Here is a 22551-nt window from a genome sequence, read left to right on the forward strand (position 1 = left end):
GTGCTTCTTGAAAATGCCTTTCTTTTCAACTGACAATCCCTATTAAAATACCAACATCATTTTTCGCAGATCTAGAAAAAATAATTCTATGCTTTGTATGGAACCATAGAAGACCCTATATAGCCAAAGCAAGCTTAAGCGAAAAGAACAAATTAGGAGGCATCAATCTACCAGACTTCAAACTATACTACGAGGCTATAGTAACCACAACAGCATGGCATTTGTACAAAAATAGAGACAGAGACCAATAGAACAGAGGACTCAGATATAAAAACATCCACATTCAGCCAACTGATCTTTGACGAAGCAGACAACAATATACACTGGGGAAAAGAAGACCTATTCAATACATGGTGCTGACAAAATTGGATAAACACATGTAGAAGAATGAAATAGGATCTGTATCTCTCACCACTTACAAAAATTAATTCCAGATGGATAAAAGACTTAAATGTAAGGCACAAAGCTGTAAGAACTCTAGAAGTAAATGTAGAAAAACTCTTCTAGATATTGGCCTAGGCAAAGAATTTATGAAAAAGACCCCAATAACAATCACGGCAACAACAAAAATAAATAAATGAGACTTGATTAAATTAAAATGCTTCTGCACAGCTAAGGAAATAATCAACAGAGCAAACAGACAACTCACAGAATGGGAGAAAATATTCACAAGCTATACATCCAATAGTGGGCTAAGAACCAGAATCTACAAAGAACTAAAGCAAATGAGCAAGAAAAAAACCCCATTAAAAAAGTAGTCAAAAGACACGAACAGAAACTTTTCAAAAGTAGATAGACAAATGGCCATTAAACATATGAAAAAATTCTCAATATCACTAATTGTCAGGGAAATGCAAATTAAAAGCACAATATCACCTTACCCCTGTTAGAATGATTTTTATCAAAAAGTCCAAAACAGGAGGAGGATCAAGATGGCGGATGAGAAACACCGCCAGAAAGAGTGTCTCTGCAGAAAAGACAGATTCTAGCAGAAATTAGAAAAAAGAAGCAAGAAGGCGAGCATACAGCAGACGAGGACCGGAAGGAGGGTTACCTGAGACCCCGGGAGACTCCATGGGAGGAGGCTACGAAGGAGAACTGGAAGCTGAGACCACCGGAGCAGCCCAGAGACCAGCGGGAAGGGTAGGTGGATAAATCACCTTTCCCCTCCCCTGCATTTGGGACTGCTGGTGGGCTCCCCAGTGGGTGGAGAGACCTGCGGACACCAGCCCAGAGACGGCCGCCACCAGCTAGCGGTGAGCCTGTAGCGGACGCGGCACCAGACTCCCAAATCCCTCGGGGCACTCCGTGTGCACATTCCCGAGCCTCGCGGCAGACGCCATATTGCCTCCTCCTCCCCTCCGCCAACCCTACCTGCGGCTGCCCAGAGAGACAATACAGCCACCAGCCAGAGGCACCTCCAGGGAACGGGACCTTCCCTTTTGGGACCCTACAGCTGACTAAGGGGAACTCAGACTGTGAGCTCCTACCCGCCAGCCCTCCCAGGTGCTGCTGGCACGGTGTTCCCAGGAGAACGGTGCCGACTCAGAGGCTGAGAGACATAGACCCAGCTTGGGCTCCCTGTGGGTGAATTGGGACCAGAACTCCTCTGCCTGGTGGGGATACAGTTTGAACTCTGGACCCAGAGGTTGGACCTGCAGACTAGATCCTGTGCACCGAGGTCTAGCATTGCTGGGGCACAGAAGGGATATTTGTGAACAGCCTGCTGAGGTGTGTGTGCCTCCAGGGGCAGATCAGTGTCCTAGAAGGCAACCCTCCCCCCAAAGGGAGGCTGTGCGCCCAGCCCAGGTGGTGTTCCTGTGCAGGGAACCTCCCCGCTGGCATCACAGTCCGGGGAGGCCTGGTGGCGTGTGGTCTGGCCTGCTGGCAGAGGCCCATGAGTAGCTGCGGAGTTGGGGAGGGTGGAAAGAAGCGAGGCCTGCTCCAGACTGCGGGTCTCAGACAGCCCCACCCCCACAAGCAGACTTTCTGGCTGAGCGGGACCATTCCAGCCCCACCCTGACAGCTTTTCCTGGAAGCAGAGAACAGAATTTTGATCCCTGCTAACGACGTTGGTGGTGCCTGAGGGCAGGCTTACCCAACCCAGGTCCGCCCAGAACAAGAGCTGATAACAGGACACAAAATCAACAGCATAGCCTGTTCCTCCAAGCAAGCGCCACCTACTGACAGGGACGGCATCCTGCACAGCCTTTTCACTGCACCCACTGACTCATACAGGGAGTGGTCGAATCTCACCCACAGACACCACCTAACGGCTCAGAAACTAAACAAGGTGTGTGAATACCCAAACAAAAACCTAAATGAAAGAAACAACAACTGATCGATATGGGAAGAAATCAGCGAAGATACTCAGGAAATATGAAGAACCAAACGGAAAACACACCCACAAAGAGGAGCCCCAGCCCCCTAGAAACGGGCACCAACCAAAATCAGGCAACCAAAATGACAGAAGAGGAATTTCCTCTGTGGATCATGAGAACACTCACCGAGCTGCAACAACAACTCAATAACCAACACAAAGAAACCACAAAAAGCCTCCAGGACCTGGAAAAAGAAATGGACACAATGAAGAAAAGTTTAACCGAACTCCTGGAAATGAAGAATCAATTCAGGGAACTACAAAATACAGTGGAAAGTCTCAAGAACAGGGTAGATCAAACAGAAGAAAGAATCTCAGAGATTAAAGATAACACCCTCCAACTAAATAAAACCATCACAGAGATAGAGCAGAGAAACAAGAGAAAAGAGCAAAGCCTACAAGAGATGTGGGGTTATGTGAAGAAACCTAATGTGAGGGTCATAGGGTTACCAGAAGGGGAAGAGGACAACACCCAAGGGTTGGACAAGCTATTTGAAGATATAATAGAGGACAATTTCCCAGGCATTGCTAAAAATCTCGATATACAAGTTCAAGAAGCTCAGAGGACCCCTGGGAGATTCAATGCAAACAGGAAGACGTCACAACATGCAGTCATCAGACTGACCAAAATATCAACTAAAGAGGCCCTTCTAAGAGCTGTAAGACAAAAGAAGCAAGTGACATACAAGGGAAAGCCAATTCGAATAATACCAGACTTCTCTAATGAGACTTTACAAGCAAGGAGAGACTGGGGCCCCATTCTCACTCTTCTGAAACAAAACAATGCCCAGCCTAGAATATTATTCCCTGTAAAACTAAGCTTCGTATATGAAGGAGAAATAAAGACATTCTCAGACAAGCAAAGTCTCAGAGAATTCACCAAGACAAGACCAGCCCTACAAGAAGTACTCAAAACAGTGTTACGCACGGAACACCATAATAAAAACTCACGAACATAAAAACAACCAAAACCCAAAGATTAAAGGCCAGATAGGCCGGGCGCGGTGGCTCACGCCTGTAATCCTAGCTCTTGGGAGGCCGAGGCGGGCGGATTGCTCAAGGTCAGGAGTTCAAAACCAGCCTGAGCAAGAGCGAGACCCCGTCTCTACTATAAATAGAAAGAAATTAATTGGCCAACTGATATATATATATAAAAATTAGCCGGGCATGGTGGCTCATGCCTGTAGTCCCAGCTACTCGGGAGGCTGAGGCAGAAGGATCGCTCGAGCCCAGGAGTTTGAGGTTGCTGTGAGCTAGGCTGACGCCACGGCACTCACTCTAGCCTGAGCAACAAAGCGAGACTCTGTCTCAAAAAAAAAAAAAATAAAATAAAGGCCAGATATTACAATGGCTCAAGAGAGAATTCAAAGCAACATCATCCAACCCAACAGAATGAACAGTAATCTACCTTACCTATCAGTTCTCTCAATAAATGTGAATGGCTTAAACTCTCCACTCAAGAGACATAGGCTGGCTGAATGGATAAAAAAGACAGGCCAAGTATATGCTGTCTTCAGGAAACACATCTAACCTGCAAGGATGCATATAGACTAAAAGTAAAAGGGTGGAGATCAGTATTTCAGGCAAGTGGAAGCCAAAAGAAGGCTGGCGTGGCAGTTCTAATTTCAGACGATTTAGTTTTTAAAGCAACAAAAGTAATGAAAGACAAAGAGGGTCATTATATAATGGTGAAGGGCACACTTCAACAAGAAGAGATAACAATTTTATATATATATGCACCCAACTTAGTTGTACCCAGACTCATAAAGCAAACCTTACTGGATCTAAGCAAATGGATTAATAGCAACTCCATAATCACTGGAGATTTCAACACCCCACTGACGGCACAAGACAGATCCTCCAAACAGAAAATTAATAAAGAAATAATGGACTTAAAGAAAACCTTGGAACAACTGGGTCTGACTGACATCTACAGGACATTCTACCCAAAATCCACTGAATATATGTTCTTCTCATCAGCTCACGGGGCATTCTCTAAGATTGACCATATCCTAGGACACAAAGTAAATCTCAAGAAATTTAAAAAAATAGAAATCATACCATGTATCTTCTCAGATCACAGTGGAATAAAAGTAGAAATCAACCCTAACAGAAACACACATTTCTACACAAAAATGTGGAAATTAAACAACCTCCTACTAAATGATTACTTCATAAATGAAGAAATCAAGATGGAAATAAAAAAATTCTATACTCCTACACTGCTTGTGGGACTGCAAATTAGTTCAACCTCTGTGGAAAGCAATATGGAGATACCTTAAAGCGATACAAGTGAATCTACCATTTGATCCAGCAATCTCATTGCTGGGCATCTACCCAAATGATCCAATGACACTCTGCAAAAAAAGACACCTGCACTAGGATGTTTATAGCAGCACAATTCATAATCGCAAGGCTGTGGAAACAGCCCAAGTGCCCATCAATCCAGGAATGGATTAATAAAATGTGGTATATGTATACCATGGAGTACTATTCAGCTCTAAGAAACAATGGTGATATAGCACATCTTATATTTTCCTGGTTAGAGCTGGAACCCGTACTATTAAGTGAAGTTTCCCAAGAATGGAAAAACAAGCACCACATATACTCACCAGCAAATTGGTATTAACTGAACAGCACCTAAGTGGTCACATAGGTACTGCAGTAATAGGGTATTGGGCAGGGGGGAGGGTATATACATATATAATGAGTGAGATGTGCACCATCTGGGGGATGGTCATGCTGGAGACTCAGACTTGTGGGGGGAGGGGGGGATATGGGCATTTATTGAAACCTTAAAATCTGTTCCCCCATAATATGCTGAAATTAAAAAAAAAAAAAAGTTCAAAACAATAGATGGTAACATGGATACAGAGAGAAAGGAATGCTTATTACACTATTGGCGAGACTGCAAATTAGCACAACCTCTATGGAAAACAGTATGGAAATTCCTCAAAGAATTAAAAGTAAACCTACCATTTAATCCAGTAATCCCAGTACTGGGTATTTACCCAAAGGAAAATAAGTCATTGTATCAAAAAGACAACTGCATACAAATGTTTATTGCAGCACAATTCACAATTGCAAAGGTGTGGAATCAACCCAAGTGCCCAACAGTTCATGAGTGGATTAACAAACTGGTATAGGTATACTACAGAATACTATGCAGCCATGAGGAAGGATGAATTAATGCCTTTTACAACAATTTGGATGGAACTGGAGACCACTATCCTAAGTGAAGTATCTAAAGAATGGAAAACAAATACCACATGTACTCAGTATTAAACTGGAACTGACAAGCACACATGTGCACAGTAAAACTCAGTGGAAATCAAGCAGGGGGTAGGGGGAGGATGGATGGGGAGAGGGGGGATGAAAACCTACCTAAGGGGTACAATGAACACTATCTGGGTGATGGGCACACTTACATCCCTGAATCAAGCATAACAAAATCGATACATGTAACCAAAAACATTTGTACCCCCCCCCGTAATATTTTGAAATAATAAAAGTAAAAAGTATACATTATATGCCTGCATCAAAACATCACATATACCCTATAAATACATATAACTATTATGTATCCATAATAATTAAAAATAAAACATTTTTAAAAAATGAAAACAGTATAAAAACAAATATTTCTTTCTGCAAGTAAAACCTTGGGACAATCAAGTTAAATGACTCTGCATCATAACATTAAAAAATGTCTTCATGGTGGGCAGACCTGGAGGAGCTTGTTAGTAAACAGCACCAGGAGCACAGGGCTGAGGAGTGCCTTGTGGGGAGGTGGGGGAGGGGGAGAGTGTGGGGTGGGAGCAGAGTAGGCAGTGGAGAACTGGTCTCAAGCGACTGCCTACATGTACTTAACAAACATTAAAGTATTAATCAGGGAGTTGAGTCCCAGAAAGTATTCAAGGAGCTGAATTGGTAGAATGGACTTGTAGTTACTGGTGGCTAAAGGTTCAAAGACATAAATTGGGTATGAAAGGAAATGTGACCTTATTTTGTTGTAATAGCCAAGTGTGGGGATGTTATTAGTTACATAATGATCCCTCAGTTAATTACCCTGGGGTTCTGACTTTATCTCCAAGTGTGAGTGCATTGACTAGCACTCACAGAATAATAATGAAGAAGAGTGGTGGTAGCTGGACTTTTGTTCTAGCTTCTGATATTTATGTTACTAGCCATTGGTTTTGGAGTGTTATTTTTAACATGTTAATGTTATCCTCATTTGACTTTTTTTAAAAAAATGAGAAATGGATGTTGAATTCCATGACTGATTTATTGTTTTCTACTTTGATCTATTAATATTAGATTATTAGTTTTGAGGATTTTTAAAGTACTTCTTTTAAAGATTTTAATATGTAGCTAGTGAAAGGGGAGTTAGCACTATGTTAGTCCTAACAAGCAATGGAAAAACTTCCTTTTCTTTTATGCTCTGAAACAGTTTAAATAAAATAACAATGATTGGGTTGAAGACCTGAACAAATTTTTGCATATAAAACCATCTGTGCTTTGAGAAGTAGCTACAAGAAAATCAACAATTTCACCAGGGCTTTCACATTTATTAGCATAGATATATAAAACTTCTTATTTCCTTTATGAATTTAGTTCCTTTTTTCTAGTTTTCTTTATTTGTGGTTTTGCTGTCTTTTAAAAAACAAGCTAGATAATGTACTGGTTTCCAATCGCTGCTATAACAGTGTGACACTTAACAATCATTCCAGAAATGTTTCTCACTAAATCTTGAAAGAGAAGTATATAAATTCCCAAATCACTTTGTAGGATATTAATATCTTCTAATATATTTTTCTAAAATTTCCTAGAGTGAATTGTTTTCTAAGAGTGAGCCCCAGAGATAAAGACTACTGTTATATATTTGATAAAGATATTAGGTAAAAAGCCTATCCATGTACACAACTATTATAATAAAAATTCAAGGAAGGCAGACAAACCTGTAGCATTAGAATTTCTATGTGGACCTTATTTGGAAACCAGTGTTAATTTAAACCATACATAATTTGAAAGGGTGCTTTGGTGTGTGCCTATCTTTAAAGGAAGGCTTCAGGGAAACATGACAAAACAAACCAAGACTCTAATAATCTCACATTCAGGAACTTTATTAACAGACAAGGGAAATAACTTTATTCTATCTCTACAGCAACTTTTCTGTAGCCTTCTCCACATTAAGATAAATTAAACATAAACTTGTTTTAAATTCAATCATTTTTCAAAAATGAAAAACCTATACATTATTTGTAAAACCTGTTTGACACATTAGAAATAAGACAATTAAGTATTTTTCAAGCTAAGTTAGGGCACTTTCTTGGCTATGAAGAAGGAAAAGTTAGAAGCCATTCTTCTAAGTTTCACTGTTAGAAGAAAAATTAACTATACCATTCAAACTAAAATCTCCAGGGACTCTGAAAAGACACGTCAATGCGAACATCCCTGAAATTCCAAAAGAATCTGGACCAAAGGCAAACTTTTGAACAAACAGATGCCAAAAAGGAAATTGTTTTCCTAAGACAGGAAGCCACTCATTTTTTTCTCACGTATTCTATCACAAGCAAAGCCAAATAAGAGGATCATACACTCTTTTAAATCCATAAACATTTAAGACTTTGGAATTAGAAGTAAAACCCTCATGGAGATGAAGGTGGAATAAACTGCTATTAGTGACATCTGACCTCCTCTTTTGTGTGACTCAGATTTTCAGTTACTACTGGAAAAAGGGTACAAACTTCAAATAAAGGAATAGCATGCCCTTCTAAGGGTAATAATCGGTTATCTGGAGATATAAATAATTGGTTTATGACAGTTAAAGATGTAGTGCTCTAAAATATTTTTAAATTTAACTTCTAATGCCTTTGCAGGACTACAATGCTACGGAAACAGATGTCTTACGCCCACATTTAATGTCTCCCATGCTGTAAGTATATGAGAGTATCACCTACACATTAACTTGCATCAACAATTTTCTCTCAACTTGTTTCCTGGGTCCTAAAAACTTGATCTCTTATTTGACTTCCTGCATTTTATTCCATCATACACAACACTCCTGATTTTCCAAACATATGGGGTTCTGAGTACTATGAATATATCAAAATCCATGGAATTGAGCTGAATGATATGATTGTGTTGGTTTGAGGCCCATCTTTAAAAAATTGCCACAAAATACTTAGGTATACAAAATGTGTAGACTATATTAAATCAGCATCTGTATTGCCATTGGCCAGCTGAAGATATGAAAAACATTACTGATACAATTGAAGTACCCCAACTTTTCTCCTATGAGGAAATTCCTCCCAGTATTTGGTGTTTTTCTTTTCCATTTATGTAGTCTTTCACTATAATTTCCCATAAACAATGCATATTATTTTTCACTCTTTAAACTTTAAATAATTACCATGGTCTTCTAAAACACGCCTTTTTTTGCTCAATTTTGTTTCTGAGTTTCATCCCTGTTTTTCATGTAGCTCTAATTATTTTTTATTGCCATAGTATACCATTATATGACTATTCCATATAAATCCATTCTCTTATTGATGAATATTTAGATTTCCAAGTTCTTATGACTTACAAATAATGGTGCTATAAACTTTCTTATTCATTATCTCATTGCACACATGTGATACTTGCTCTGGGACATGCACCTAAGAGAACTGTTGGATTATAAGGTCTTCAACATTACTAGAAATGCCAATTGCTTTGCAAAGTGGTTGTACAAATTTATGCTCCTACCAGCAGACATAAGGCACCACTGCTCTGTATCCTTTGGGATTACAAGCTCTTTGTAAGCAGAGTGTTAGCTGTTGGAATCCTCTGTGGCCGACATGAGGCTATTCCTCTAACTAGTACAACTTCTAGTTACCCCAAGGATATTTCTACACTGGAGCCATGTTTCTATGTCAATTTCTAGGTTTTACAGTTCTGTGAATTAGAAGGTAGTGTGAATTCAAACCTTGAAGCCATGGACAGTTTAAGCCCACAGTCAGAATTCACAGAGGGGCCTCTTATTTATTTTATTTTAGGTTCCTTGTGCTCTTCCTGGCCAGCAAGTGAATTTCTTTTCTAGGCTACCTTACACTGAGGGTGTTGGTCATTGAAGATCTGGGCATTATGTGAGGTTCAATTATAACTTCATATGTCATATGCACTGAAAGCTGTGAGTGGCCATTAACATCTGAACTCTTTGTTGACAGAGATTGTTACCCTCCTCCCCAGCCCCTAGCTCACAGCCCCAGGGCCTCAGTGTCATTTCAACTTACCCTCTTAGTTTTCATTTTATTGGGAATCATATTTCTTTTATTTTCTTGTTAAGGCCCTTGGGGATAAATTTTTCTCTTATATTCTTGTACCCTCAGCCATCCATTTAATAGGGAAGAAGTTAAGTGACTCTATTTTCGTATTTCTTTTAATAACTAAAAAAGGAAAATAAAAAGCAAGAAGATAATTTTGAGGTTCTATTTATTTCAATGTGTCTTATTTTCTACATCAGCAGTGTCCTATAGAACTTTGTGAATGATGGAAATGTTCTATAATCTATTCTGTCCAGTATGGTAGAACCTTATCACATGTGGTTATTGAGTATTTGAAATATGGCTAACATGTCTGATAAACTAAAATTTTAGTATTATTTAATTTTAATCAATTTAAATAGCCATGTGTAATTAGTGGTTATTATATCTGACAACACAGTTCTAAATAGTAATATTCTTAGTCCTTTGGGTGATTTATTTCTGATAGCCACAGGATGAAATAGTTGAGATGTGACTTCAGAATATCTACTACCACAAAACTGTTATATCTACTACCACAAAGCCAGTATTTTGATAATCAGGTATTTCTTGTCTAACTTGTCTTTCCAGGGATTTTCAAAGATCTATAGTGACCACGTTTAAGTGAGCATTCTTTCCATTGCCAGCTTCTGATCTGAAAGTCAGAGAATCACTGTCTGAAAGCTTTTTCAAGTGTATTTATGGAGTATTAAAGTGTCAGGAAATCCTAAGGTAAAATAAGTAGGAGTATAAATACACATATTTAGAATGCAACAGAAGATGATATGATTAATAGTATAATTTGGCTTACTTTTGAACTGAAAAGTTTACTGGTAACCTGAAAATATGTACGAGTTAAAACATGAACACTCCATATGATTTGTTTATAGCACTTCATGGAAAAAAAACCATGCCTGCTGCTCTAGACTTAGATTGGGCTTACACTTATAATTTTTTAAACTTTCAAAGGGCATTGTATTATATGAAATAATGCTTAACTTTTGAAATTTTTTGCCATAGGTACAGGTTAAGAAAGCTAAAGGGAAAATGCAGGTGTGAACTATAATGAGAACACATATTTGGAAACAAGGGCACGTAAGCCTGGCTGGCACATTTGGTCATATCATCAGCTGGCATTCCAAAATAAAATTGTGAATATTTTTCACTATGCATTTCTCCATATACATTTTCTATGTTCTTATATAAAATTGATGCCCACAGGTTTGGCATTCAGGAGGACACTGAAACAGATTCTGAAGTAACTAAATCGTTTCATGAGATGAACAGACCAGGTCAAAAATTAAAAAGCTAAACATTTGCTTTTAAAACTTACCACAGAATTCCAGATAAAAGTGATTTAAACTCATGCCCTGAGTCTGAACCATGTACACATATAATTCAAAATATCTATAAGAACTGAAGCCCCTCAATTCTAGTGAACATATTTTAGACAATTTGCCTATTAAGGATTTTTCTGAACATTCTCAAGACAAAAATTTTTAAAAGAAACAAATTTTCTCTATAAAGGATTTTTTCCATAATGAACATGTATATTTTCTTAGAGTGTGTGGAGCCCACTCTTCTCTTGATAATCTTCATAAAAACGTCTCAATGACTCAGGAATCCTAGGTGTCACAGTGCTCAAGGCTTGAGTGAAATGCTTTTTCATAATGCAGTTGGCTTGAATGTCTTCTTCTAGAGCCAGAAGAGCTGCCTCTCTACAGACAGCTATAATCTGAAAAGAAAAAGAAAACCCAAATAAAAGGAGAGAGAAAACAATCACTATTTTTTTTTTGAAACACAATATTTTAAATAGTCATCTGTGGTAACTTATACAACTATAAGCACATTGCTAAAATTTATCTGTAAAAGTCATTCCACGTCAGAAGTTTTCAAAAGAATAAAAAGTAATCATATAAAGAGCTTTCTGTTTTTTCCTTCCTTTCCAAACATTGTATTAATTTCTCAGAACCAGGAGTGCAAAAAGATGTATACGATGTGGCATTTGCTCTCAATTGTGAAGGTAGATAGACACACATGCACATACTTTTAATTTTAACACAGGATGGTAAAGGATTAGTGTGTATATGTGGTGAGGGAAGGTAGGAACCAAGTGATGAGGGCGAGCAGAGGAGGAAGATTCTCTGATACAGTGGAGTCCTGCTCATCAGCACATCTTGTCATAGCATAGAATTTCCACATTCCTTTCAATCTTTGATGTCTTACCAAAATGTAAAAGCATTTCTTTATGTGTATCTCTTTAACAAGTTTTTAAATCTTAGGAATATCGGATAGGGTTGTCAACGTTTACTTTGAAGAGCTGCGTTAGAACCGAGAAGCAAATTCTGTTTACTCAGCTAGGAAAGCTGGAAGAATTGAAAAGAATCTGGGGAAGGGGTGGAATGGATGCAGGAGGAGGGAGTAGAGATTAGGCGGTAGGAAAACGGAAGGGGAGGAAGGTTCAAGAATCCCAAAATGTGTTTTTAAGCTCTCTGGACTTCAGACAGCGGAAGCAGGCTGATGCCGGTGTCATTCTAAAGACACATTACTGTGGTGAAAAGAGCTTGTGGGATGAAAAGAGATATTGTGATTTTCAGGGCAACAGGGAAAACAGTGATTGATATTGACTGCACCCTTATATCGGTAAATGAAAGGGCCAGCTGAAACACATTTGTCCAGCCATTCAGCATATTTTCTCTGTTTGTTCACTTACTGAAAAGAGTTCCTCTACTTATGCTGGGCTAATGGCTGCCAAAGCAGTTTAGTAGCTTTCTAGGGGATTTAGCAGCATGTTTAGGAAGCTTTCAAAAAAACATGCATAGATTTAGATGGCTTTGTCAAATTACAACAATGTAACTATTAGTTCTGGGCTTCATTAATGAGCACTGAAGTTAACTAGAGTGGTTATGCATGTTAATGCTTTTCCAAAAATAGAGTGGGTACAAAGTTGATGGAGGAAAAAACAAAACTTTGAGGGATTAGTAAAACCATTATATCACATGTTCTGGTGCAAAAAGAGTTCTTTTGAAAATAAGAATGTGATAATTAATAAGCACAGTAACAGCCTGTGAAATGTCCAGTATGGTAAACTGGCTATTCACTGGTTCTACTGTGTCCCTGGGGACCTCTATGGGAGGTGAAGGGACTAAGTGGGGAGAGTCCCCACCTATATCCCATTTGAGGCAGAATTTCTTTCACCTGGACAAGAATTGGAAACAATGGTTGCAAGGCTAAAAAGTTTGAAGAATCACTGGAAGAGGGAAAGAGCATTCCTGCTGGGTGGTAGAGTTCTCACTCTCTCCTACCCGCTCCCTATACAGTACAAGGAATGTGTCCATGACGTGGCTGTCTCCTCAAGCTAGGGGAAAGAGCAGTTACCAGCCCTGGGCCAGTGCCACATGGCACACTTCATAACTGAGATCTGCCTCAGAGAATACAGAGCTTAGCACACAATGGTTAGAACATTTACTGAGTACCTACCATGTGTGCTAGACAAATACTAATTACTATAGTAATTAATTTTTTGTGACACTGATGCTCCCAGGTTCTACACAATGCAGTGATCTTGCTAATGGAGATGTGTAAACTCTGATGGAAATACATCAAACGGAGTGGCCAGGTGAGCACGTGTAAAAGTGGTGGTGAGTGGCAGAGTGGGGGTATTGGGTTGGGATGAGGAAAGGAAAGGTGACCAAAAGGCTGCCTGGAACCTCTCACAGTTCCTGGGATTTGGATCACGTGACCAGACAGATGGTGGGTGGCTTGTACTGTTGGCACATCTGAGAAAGGGAACCAACAGTCTGGTAGCCTTCCTCTCTCAATACATAGTAATTAAGCTGGGAGAAGAAGAAATTATTGTACTCTTCTAATCACTGGAATCTCACTCAGGCAGCCCAATGCAGCCGGGTAGAGAAACGTAGGTAGAGAATGTGGAAAGTACAATATCATTGGGGCCTAGAAGGCTGTCTTTGGCGTTGAGCTCCATGGAGCAATTCCTCTTTGCAGATCGACTTTCCTTCCTTCACAGCTGCATCTATAGATTTTTCTATAAGCTACAAATTGCTTTTTTTTTTTTTTTTTTTTTTTTTTTTTGAGACAGAGTCTCGCTTTGTTGCCCAGGCTAGAGTGAGTGCCGTGGCGTCAGCCTGGCTCACAGCAACCTCAAACTCCTGGGCTCGAGTGATCCTTCTGCCTCAGCCTCCCGGGTAGCTGGGACTACAGGCATGCGCCACCATGCCCGGCTAATTTTTTATATATATATATCAGTTGGCCAATTAATTTCTTTCTATTTATAGTAGAGACGGGGTCTCGCTCTTGCTCAGGCTGGTTTTGAACTCCTGACCTCGAGCAATCCGCCCACCTCGGCCTCCCAAGAGCTAGGATTACAGGCGTGAGCCACAGCGCCCGGCCTACAAATTGCTTTTTGTAGTAGCTTCTTCCATGGTAGTGACAAAGAGGGCACTGGTGGTGAGATGGTCAGAGAAGTAGTGACCACTTGTAAAGCGGATATTTGTGACTTGGAGCCTCTAGTATATGTTAACATTTGAGAGAAATTCCCCTACTATGTGTGGTACTGGCCTGACTCTTCATAAACATCCAACTTTAAGAACTATAAAATTGTGAGATATAGAAAACTTGGACAGAGTTTTGACCACAGCACTGAGAAATGTTGGATTAGACAGGGATGACCTACAGAATCTTTGAGAAACAGCAGCTGAATATGGAATATGAATGAAATATGAATATGAATGAAAAGAGAAACAGCAGCTGAATACTAGTTTTCACAATTCATATGAAGATGTGCTCCTCTGTGTAGATGAAGGAGTGTAGTTGTCTGTGCTTCTTATGGTGGCAAGAAGGAATGCCTGAATTCAACACTTGCTTCAATGAACATTACCCTGTTTCTTTTTATTTGTAACGGATACCCTGAAGAACCATTCAATAAGGCAATTCTTTGTGCCACTTTTACTTTCCTATCATATTTACTTGGTAATATTTACTTAGTTACAGCCAGTAACAGAGAGAACTGTAACTAGGACACTATGGGAATTAGCCATTCTTTCATCAGTTAATATGCAATGAATGGCTATTCTGTGCAATAACTATGTGAAGCCAGATGGAAGGTCCAGAGATGTCCCAGACATAGCACCTGTCCTCCCACGCTCACAACCGGTAGGGGATGCCCACAGGTTAACTGCCATGTGTGGCATGGTATTAAAAGTACCATCAGGGAGGCAAAGAGAAAGTGCTTTAGTGTGGAGAGAAGGAAGAAATGACTATTTTGTAAACCAAAGTGTGAAGGACAGAACTGAGACATGCATACAGGTTAGGAAGGGGCATTCTGACTAGAAGGAATAAAGTAAGCCCAGAAACAGCCAAGTAGGAAGAAACAGACCAGGGATTACACCGAACTAGCCTCAGTAGCCAAAATAGAGAATTAAAAAAAAAGAGAGAGAGAAAATAGAATTTACCATATGAACCCCCAAAAATTATCTCTGAAAAAAACCAAAACACTAAGAACTAATTTTATTATCGTTAAGCTATAAGCCAAATGAGCTATACTGTAGGTTGCAAGCACTGTTTCTTGATAATTCAAAGAGGCAGTAGAAATAAGACATGAATATAGAAGGGGTTAATTTTAAATAAAGTAATAATTAGTAAATACTCTACTAAAAGAGAATAACTCTACCATCCAATATCACTAAAATTAACAATGACAGAGTTTTCAAAGTCACATGGGCCACAATGACAGTTAAAGATAGTCAGTGACAGTCCTCTCTAAAGCTCTAAACCAAATCCACAAGCAGCTGACAGAGCATAACTCCTAAAGGTTCCTTTTGTTTTTATTTTTTCCTCATAGAAGGGCTTCTTAGTAGAAATTCTAAAAGGAAAAGCATTTACTGGATTGTTGGTTCTTCTCCTCTAACCCAAATAAAAAGGCAGGTCCAGGAACCAATGTATTCTTAGGACACTCACTTCATCATGACTGGTTTCAATTTGCTTTGAGAGCCAATCACGTTGGTATGAGTTCTGAGATATGATATTTCCCAAGAAAAGTACAGCTTTCCTACTCACTCTCATGGCCCATGCCAGCATGTCCCTTGAACTGTTGCTTTACAACAGTGATACACTCTGAAAAATGCATCATTAGGCAATTTTGTTGTGTGAACATCAGAGTGTCCTTATACAAGTCTGGATGGTCTAGCCTATTACACACCTAGGCTATCGGGTATCATCCTATGGCTCCTAGGCTATACAACTGTACAGCATGTACTGTACGGAAACTATAGGAAATTTTAACACAATGGTAAAATATTAGTATCTGTTAAGGGAAGGAAGTATTTCATGATCAAATAAGTTTTGGGCAACACTCTACAGGTTGAGTATCTCTTATCCGAAAAGCTTGGGACCAGAGTGTTTCAGATTTTAGAACATTTGTAGTATACTTACAAGTTGCATATCCCTAATCTGAAAATCCACAATCCAAAATGTTCCAATGAGCATTTCCTTTGAGTGTCATGTCAGCACTCAAAAAGCTTTGGATTTTGGAGCATTTTGGATTAGGAATTCCCAACCTGTATATATTCTGTTTCCCATGGTGCACAATAGAATTTTAAAGATTTTATAAGGCCTGGCATGATGATCAGTTTTTCTTTAACCCAGTACCATGGTATGAATGTTTGTGTCTCCCCAAAGTTCTTATGTTAAAACCTAATCGCCAATGCAATAGTGTTAAGAGGTGGGGGTCTTTGGGAGATGATTAGGTTATGAAGGCCCTGCCCCCACTGATGAGATTAGTGCCTTTATAAAAGAGACCTGAGGGAGCTACTTTGCTCCTTCCACCACATGCTGACACAGTGAGTAAGTATGTATACAAAAAACAGGCTCTTATTAGCCATCATATCTGCTGGTGCCTTGATCTTGGACTTCCCAGGCTCCAGAACTGTGAGCAATAAATGTGTATTGTTTAGAAATTGCCTAGTCTAAGGTATTTTGTTATAGCAGTCTGAAAAGACCAAGACACCCAGTGTTTCCTATAGAAATCTTCCTTTCTCATTTTTGGCAGAACACTCATAAATGGCACGTGGTGATCTTCAGCACGCACTGGAAGATGCTGACCCATACCGGACAACGCCTCAAGGCACAAGGGGACCCTGGCCTGTCTCACAGCCTTTTACTTTCTCTCCCCTATTCCAGAAAAGAGAGAAAAAGGAAGGAGCCAGAGGACAGAAACCCCAGGAATAGTCATATTTAAGGACTGAGAAGAGAGAGAGAGGGCTAAGCAGGATGTGAGAAACTGAGGAGGACCAGCCTGCTCAATGGAGACAAAGGGCAGCAATGGCTAGTGTTTTTACTTACTTATTTTTCATATAATCTACACTTTGTCAGTTATACTTTTTTTTTGGAATGAAAATAAATAACAAAATGTTTAATACTGTGATATATATATATATATACACATATATATACACACACACACACATTCATCTGAAGCAATGTTTTTAGCCTGACGTACGACTTTGAATTTAGTTTTTTCTATAGAAGTAATATAAATTAAAAATTCTAGCAAGAACACAAATATCCCAGTGTTCTTTTTGAGGGAGGATTTCTCAGATATAAAAATCTGTTATATAGGAACAGGGGCTTCTTTGCTGTGTTGTCACAGAAAAAAACTATACTGGAATTGAGCAAGATTCCAGAAAATTTACAAACAATGCAATAATATACAGGCCTCTGTTGCTTAGCAACAAAGATACATTCTGAAAAATGCATCATCGTTAGGTGACTCTATCATTGTGTGAACATCATGTGTGAACATCCTTACACAAACCTAGATGGTGTAGCCTACTACACACCTAGACTATGGTATAGCTTATTGCTTCTAGGCTACAAACCTGTACAGCATGTTACTGTACTCAATACAGTAGGCAACTGTAACACAATGGTATTTGTATATCTAAAGATTTAATAAAACTAAACATAGAAAAGGTACAGTAAAAATACATTATAATCTTATGGGACCACTATTGTACATGAGATCTGCCCTTGACTGAAACTTATTATGCAGCACTTGACTGTATATCGGTTTGGAGGACTAAAATGGAAGCTTTGCTAAAAAATAAAATTGTGCAAATGGTGATCTATTGTCTTTCTTGATGAAAGTAACCTGAGATCAATTAATTGCTGAGCAATTCTCCTTTCTGTGTTAAGCTTTGGAAACGTGAGGTCTTTTCAGATAAATTTGCCAACATCTCTCTCTAATTGGGAATGAATACTACAGAAACTGAGGAGAAAGCCTTCAATTTAAACTAAGACCTCTTTCTCTCTTCAATGAATCAGGGACCATGAAGCTCATCACTCTGCTGGCATCATGTTCAGAACCAGATGAAGCTGGTGCTGTGGTGCAGGCCTACAGTTCTAGCTACTCAGGAGGCTGAGGTGGGAGGAACACTTGAGCCCAAACCAGCATGGACAACATAGTCAGACCTCATCTCTCAAAACAAAACAAAAACCAAACAAACAAAAACCAAAACCAGATAAAGTCTGGGACTTGTTTCAGTGACGGAATTCAGCTGAATTTTCCCATGAGGCTATAGAAGAACTTTGCTGAGAAGATGTGTAGATGAATAGATGAGTTTGAATCACAGACTGGAATGTTAAACAAACCCATTTAGAAAGAAAACCCTTGGTCACTTGAACTTCTTAACTTCTTTGGCAAAAAGGATTTTGGAAGCTTTCCCCTAATCCCTTCACCATCTTGTCCTCTTCTCCCATAGACTGCAGACTAGATCATTTAAATGAATTTTTAGCCAACTACCAGCAAGATTGCTTTTGCCATTAGGCTATAATGCAAAAATGTTTTGTCTGGCTCTCTAAAGCTGAGTGTATATTCTTATTCAGTTTTAACTAAAAAACTGATACCCAAGCTTTTAGCATATACATGTGCTTCACTGCAGAGGTAAAAACATTATCTGTTTGTGGAGATGAGAAAATGAGACAACAGACTAGCACAGTGAGCCTAAGACTTCACTGTCAGAGCTAGACTAAGACATGTTTTTGTTTCAGTGGCCATAACACTAATTTATTCAGTGCCAATATGTCACAGATTTTCTTTCCATTCATTTAGTAGTAATAATAATAGATCTGATAATCGAGTATCTGACAAAAACATAAAACAACAACAATAAGCAGGAATTCTCTATATGAAAGATTTAGCCATATTTGAGAGGTAGGAAAGGAAAATATTTTTAATGAAAATGTTCAGAAATTCTCAAAAAAAAGGCACTGAATAAAATAGTAATTATATTTAAATGTGGGAAAAAAGCAACTTGGCAATGAAAGCATAGGGACATATGAGTATGAAATTTCATGCTATGCTTGCTCTCTGAAAGAGCAGTGCCTTTAGAACAACAATATAGCAATAACTGGATTACGTGAGACAACTCCACTTGTAAGTGGTGTGGGGAAGCAACTCCCCAGGATGAGAAGGCTCTTGACCATTGAACCTTGGGAAATCTAATTACCTCACTTTTAAATGCAAAAGGGCAAAAGAGGCAATTGTGCAGAACTCTGAATGCCATGAAGAATAAGAACAATGTATTACTTCACTGTGGAAAAAAATGAAACCTCTTATACATAGCCTATGGTTCTTTCCCCCAATCCACGAGACAAGAAGAGTTTAAACAGGTGGCTCAGCTTAGCAAAAGACATGTTGAGAAAATCAAAACCAACATGGTTTCTAAGCAGGCAGTAATAATTTTTAAAAATGATGTGATACAGAGTAATAGTCAAGGCAAAGACTGTTTACCAAAAACTAATCAATAGGAAGGAAAAGCTGAAAATGTTAGGTATTATTCTGGGTATTCATTCATGCTGTGCTGTAACTCCTCCCTTGTTCTTTTAACTTTCACAGTAGCACTAGCTTCTTTTTCTGTGCACTGACAGATTAGGAACCCAATAATAAATTTAAGCACAGTTACTTCTGTTTCTAGATAAGGCCTGGGTAGTATCAGCATAGTCTTGCTATTGGCTGGAAACAGATTACATTAATGACAACAGGGAAACATGCACGAGAGGCACTTGGGCTTGGGAAGAAGGTGGGCTGCTTCAAGGAGGCCTGAGGAGTAGGGGAACTAAGCCGCTCCCTTCAACAGTAATGCTGAAATTCTAAACCTTAACCATTGAATTCCTAACTACCTCTCAGAGATTATCTGTATTCTCAAAGAAAGGTGGAAGGGTAACAAAGTTCTGAAGGTGGCTTAAACAACCATGTGACGTTCTGCTTGGTTTCTATCACCTCCCTACTCCCACTCCCCACTCTTGGCAGGCACAAAAAGCATCACATCTCTGAAGAAAATGAAGCCAGCAATTTTATATGTGCCAGAAGAGGAAAAGTAGCTCTTGATAGATGAATTCATGTACCTAGTTTAACCAGCACATGGCAGGGCTACTTAAAAGTTCATAGGAAAAGTACAAGTGCATCCTGGAGGCTGTCATTTAGAGTACACACTAGCATATAGTCATGCAGCGATTTCTTGCGTGAGTGGTGAACTGCACAGTTCAGGCTAGAATTTCAGGAGAGACCAAACTGGAAATGCCCTCATGTCCTTGTCCACGCAGCTGCACGCTGAATCCTCGCCTTGGCAGAGATGCTGCGCCCTGTCGGGCGGGCAGCGACCCTGGCTGCCGGCGCTGTTTGGCAGGAAGAAAGCGCGCCTTCCGCTGAGGCCTAAATGTGCTTCTCGGCTCCTTTGTATTTCAAGTGTACTAAATAGCTTTAAAGAATCTACCAAAAGAAACGGGCTGCAGTGCTTTAAAAAGTCTTAGGTATTTTCAAGAAAGTGGCTTTGTTAAAAACATCTTCTGTCTGGAACACCTGTGACCTGTTGAGCTTAATTGGGCTGCAGCTGGCGCTGATTGTGGCGCAGCCGCTGGAGGGCCCGGCGCTGACATTGTGTTCCCGCCGCTCCCCCGCCCCCTCGCCTTTCTTTTCACTTTCACAGCCTCGCGACCTCCATTCCCTGTGTGTCTGAGGGATTAGGAACCCAGTAGAGAGTGGTGCCCTGCTGTTCGGGAACAGCATGCACTGGAGGTGCTTCAAGGAGGAGGCTACCTGGGAGATTAAGTGCTCATGTGGATGCGGAGGGAGGGCCCATTGAGACGCGATGAAAGGTGGCTGAATGGCCAGGCATGAAAGATGTGACTGAAGGGAGCACAGCAGGCTCCTGGCTGCAGAGCGGCAGATGGAAGTCACACTGTCACAGGCACAAACAGGAGGAGTGCCCCAAACTGCCAAGAAAGCAGCTCAGAGAGTAAAATGGCGCTGAAGGGAATTCACAGGGGAAGCAAGCGGCATTTATTTCAAGTCCTTTAAAATGCTACTTCACTGAGAAACTTTTAAGTGGTGAGGAGAGAAGTGAGATTTCTGGAAGACAGATTTCAGATTTAAGGAATTACTTAACTATTGCTCTTGGGCTAAATTCACTTGGACTGTCTGCAAAATAAGCTTCATGATAATTAGTCTATCAGGGATTATGTTAAAGTCATACAATCTAGAATGCCATATACAAGAAAAGAAAAAAAAAATTTCTGTAAAGACACATTCAAAACCTAATGAGAAGGGAGAAAAACACTTGGTTGCTTAATTTTGCTGATTTAAAGTAATTTGAGGTCTTTAAAATACATAGCTGAAGTATGTATACATCCAATCCTTTTAGCATTACTTGCATGGAGAAGCCTATAATAAGTGCTTTCTAAAATTTTATTTATTTTCTATTTAATTTATGTTATTTTAGAGATGGGGTCTCACTATGTTGCCCAGGTTGGTCTTGAACTCCTGGGCTCAAGCAATCTTTCTGCCTCAACCTCCCAAGTAGTTTTTGCTTTTTTAAATTAACAAAATCCATTATTCCATAGAGCTCTGGGGCTGAAAAGATCTTGGGTTTTTATTTAATTGTTCCAGCATTTGCATCTGTGGGAATTTTAAATGTTTCTAACTTTAGTAGAAGCGTAACAAGATAAAGGGCGTATTTTTAGTTTTGAAAAGAACACACCAACTGGTATGGGACTGGAGAACAGGAACCACTGTGGTAGGGAAGGAGAGGGACAAGAGGGCAAACATGCTGGGAGCCTCTATCCATTCATTTACTCAAGAAATCTTTATTGACCACCTACAGGGTAGCAGGCACTGGGGAATACAGCAGTAAAGAAACAAAGTCCTGCTTTCATGGAACAAGGTGTGCAAAGCACTGGCTCATCTACTTAACCTTTAAGGTTCAGTGTAAATGTTTCCACTGGGAAGCATTCTTAGAGGCAACCTCATTACTTCCCCTCATGCCTGCTTCTTTTAGGATCACTTGTTTTATGGTCTCATAGCTATCTGTACTATTCTATCATATCGCAATTGTCAAGATATAGAGTTATTTGTGTTAAATGTCTATCTCCCTCCCTAGACTAGCAGTAGTTCCATAAAGGCCCCAGAGCTTCGGTCCTGCTGCTTCCCTTGACCCACCCACCACCTTTGCAAGTCCAAATAAAGGTCTCCTGCTGAGATCATCTCTGAACAGATATAAACTAGTTTATGTCTTTTAAAAATATACATGTAGGTCCTGCTGAGACAACTGTAGCCAAGATAATGGTCTATTATGGACTAAAAATGCAAAAATGTCTGGAGCACAGTGAGATATGTATCTGTGAGCCCTTGTTGGGCTGATGACCAAGCTATGGCCAGAAAGCTGGCAGAGCCCTGGAAGAAGCACCAAGCTTTGGGTAAAAGGACCCATGTTATGGAAGAGGTTGAGGTTGGCCCTAACCAAAGAGGAGAGGAGGACAGGGGCTGTCCTTGGGTGAGGAAAGCAAGCAAAATTCCTGAAGAGCTCCAGGACTCTT

General features: G+C 39.7%; 1 protein-coding gene across 1 annotated transcript in view; it reads right to left on the reverse strand.

The window, feature by feature from the left end:
- Window positions 1-6717: 6717 nt before the first annotated feature.
- Window positions 6718-22551, reverse strand: part of AFG2A (AAA ATPase AFG2A) — a 312707-nt gene continuing 296873 nt past the window's right edge. The window contains exon 16 of the mRNA XM_012784173.3: window positions 6718-11398. Within this exon, the coding sequence (XP_012639627.2) occupies window positions 11222-11398 (177 nt within the window). The 3' untranslated portion in view covers window positions 6718-11221. The remainder of the gene's footprint in view (window positions 11399-22551) is intronic.

Source organism: Microcebus murinus, chromosome 15 (assembly GCF_040939455.1).
Source record: "Microcebus murinus isolate Inina chromosome 15, M.murinus_Inina_mat1.0, whole genome shotgun sequence".
In the NCBI taxonomy this organism is placed as follows: Eukaryota; Metazoa; Chordata; class Mammalia; order Primates; family Cheirogaleidae; genus Microcebus; species Microcebus murinus.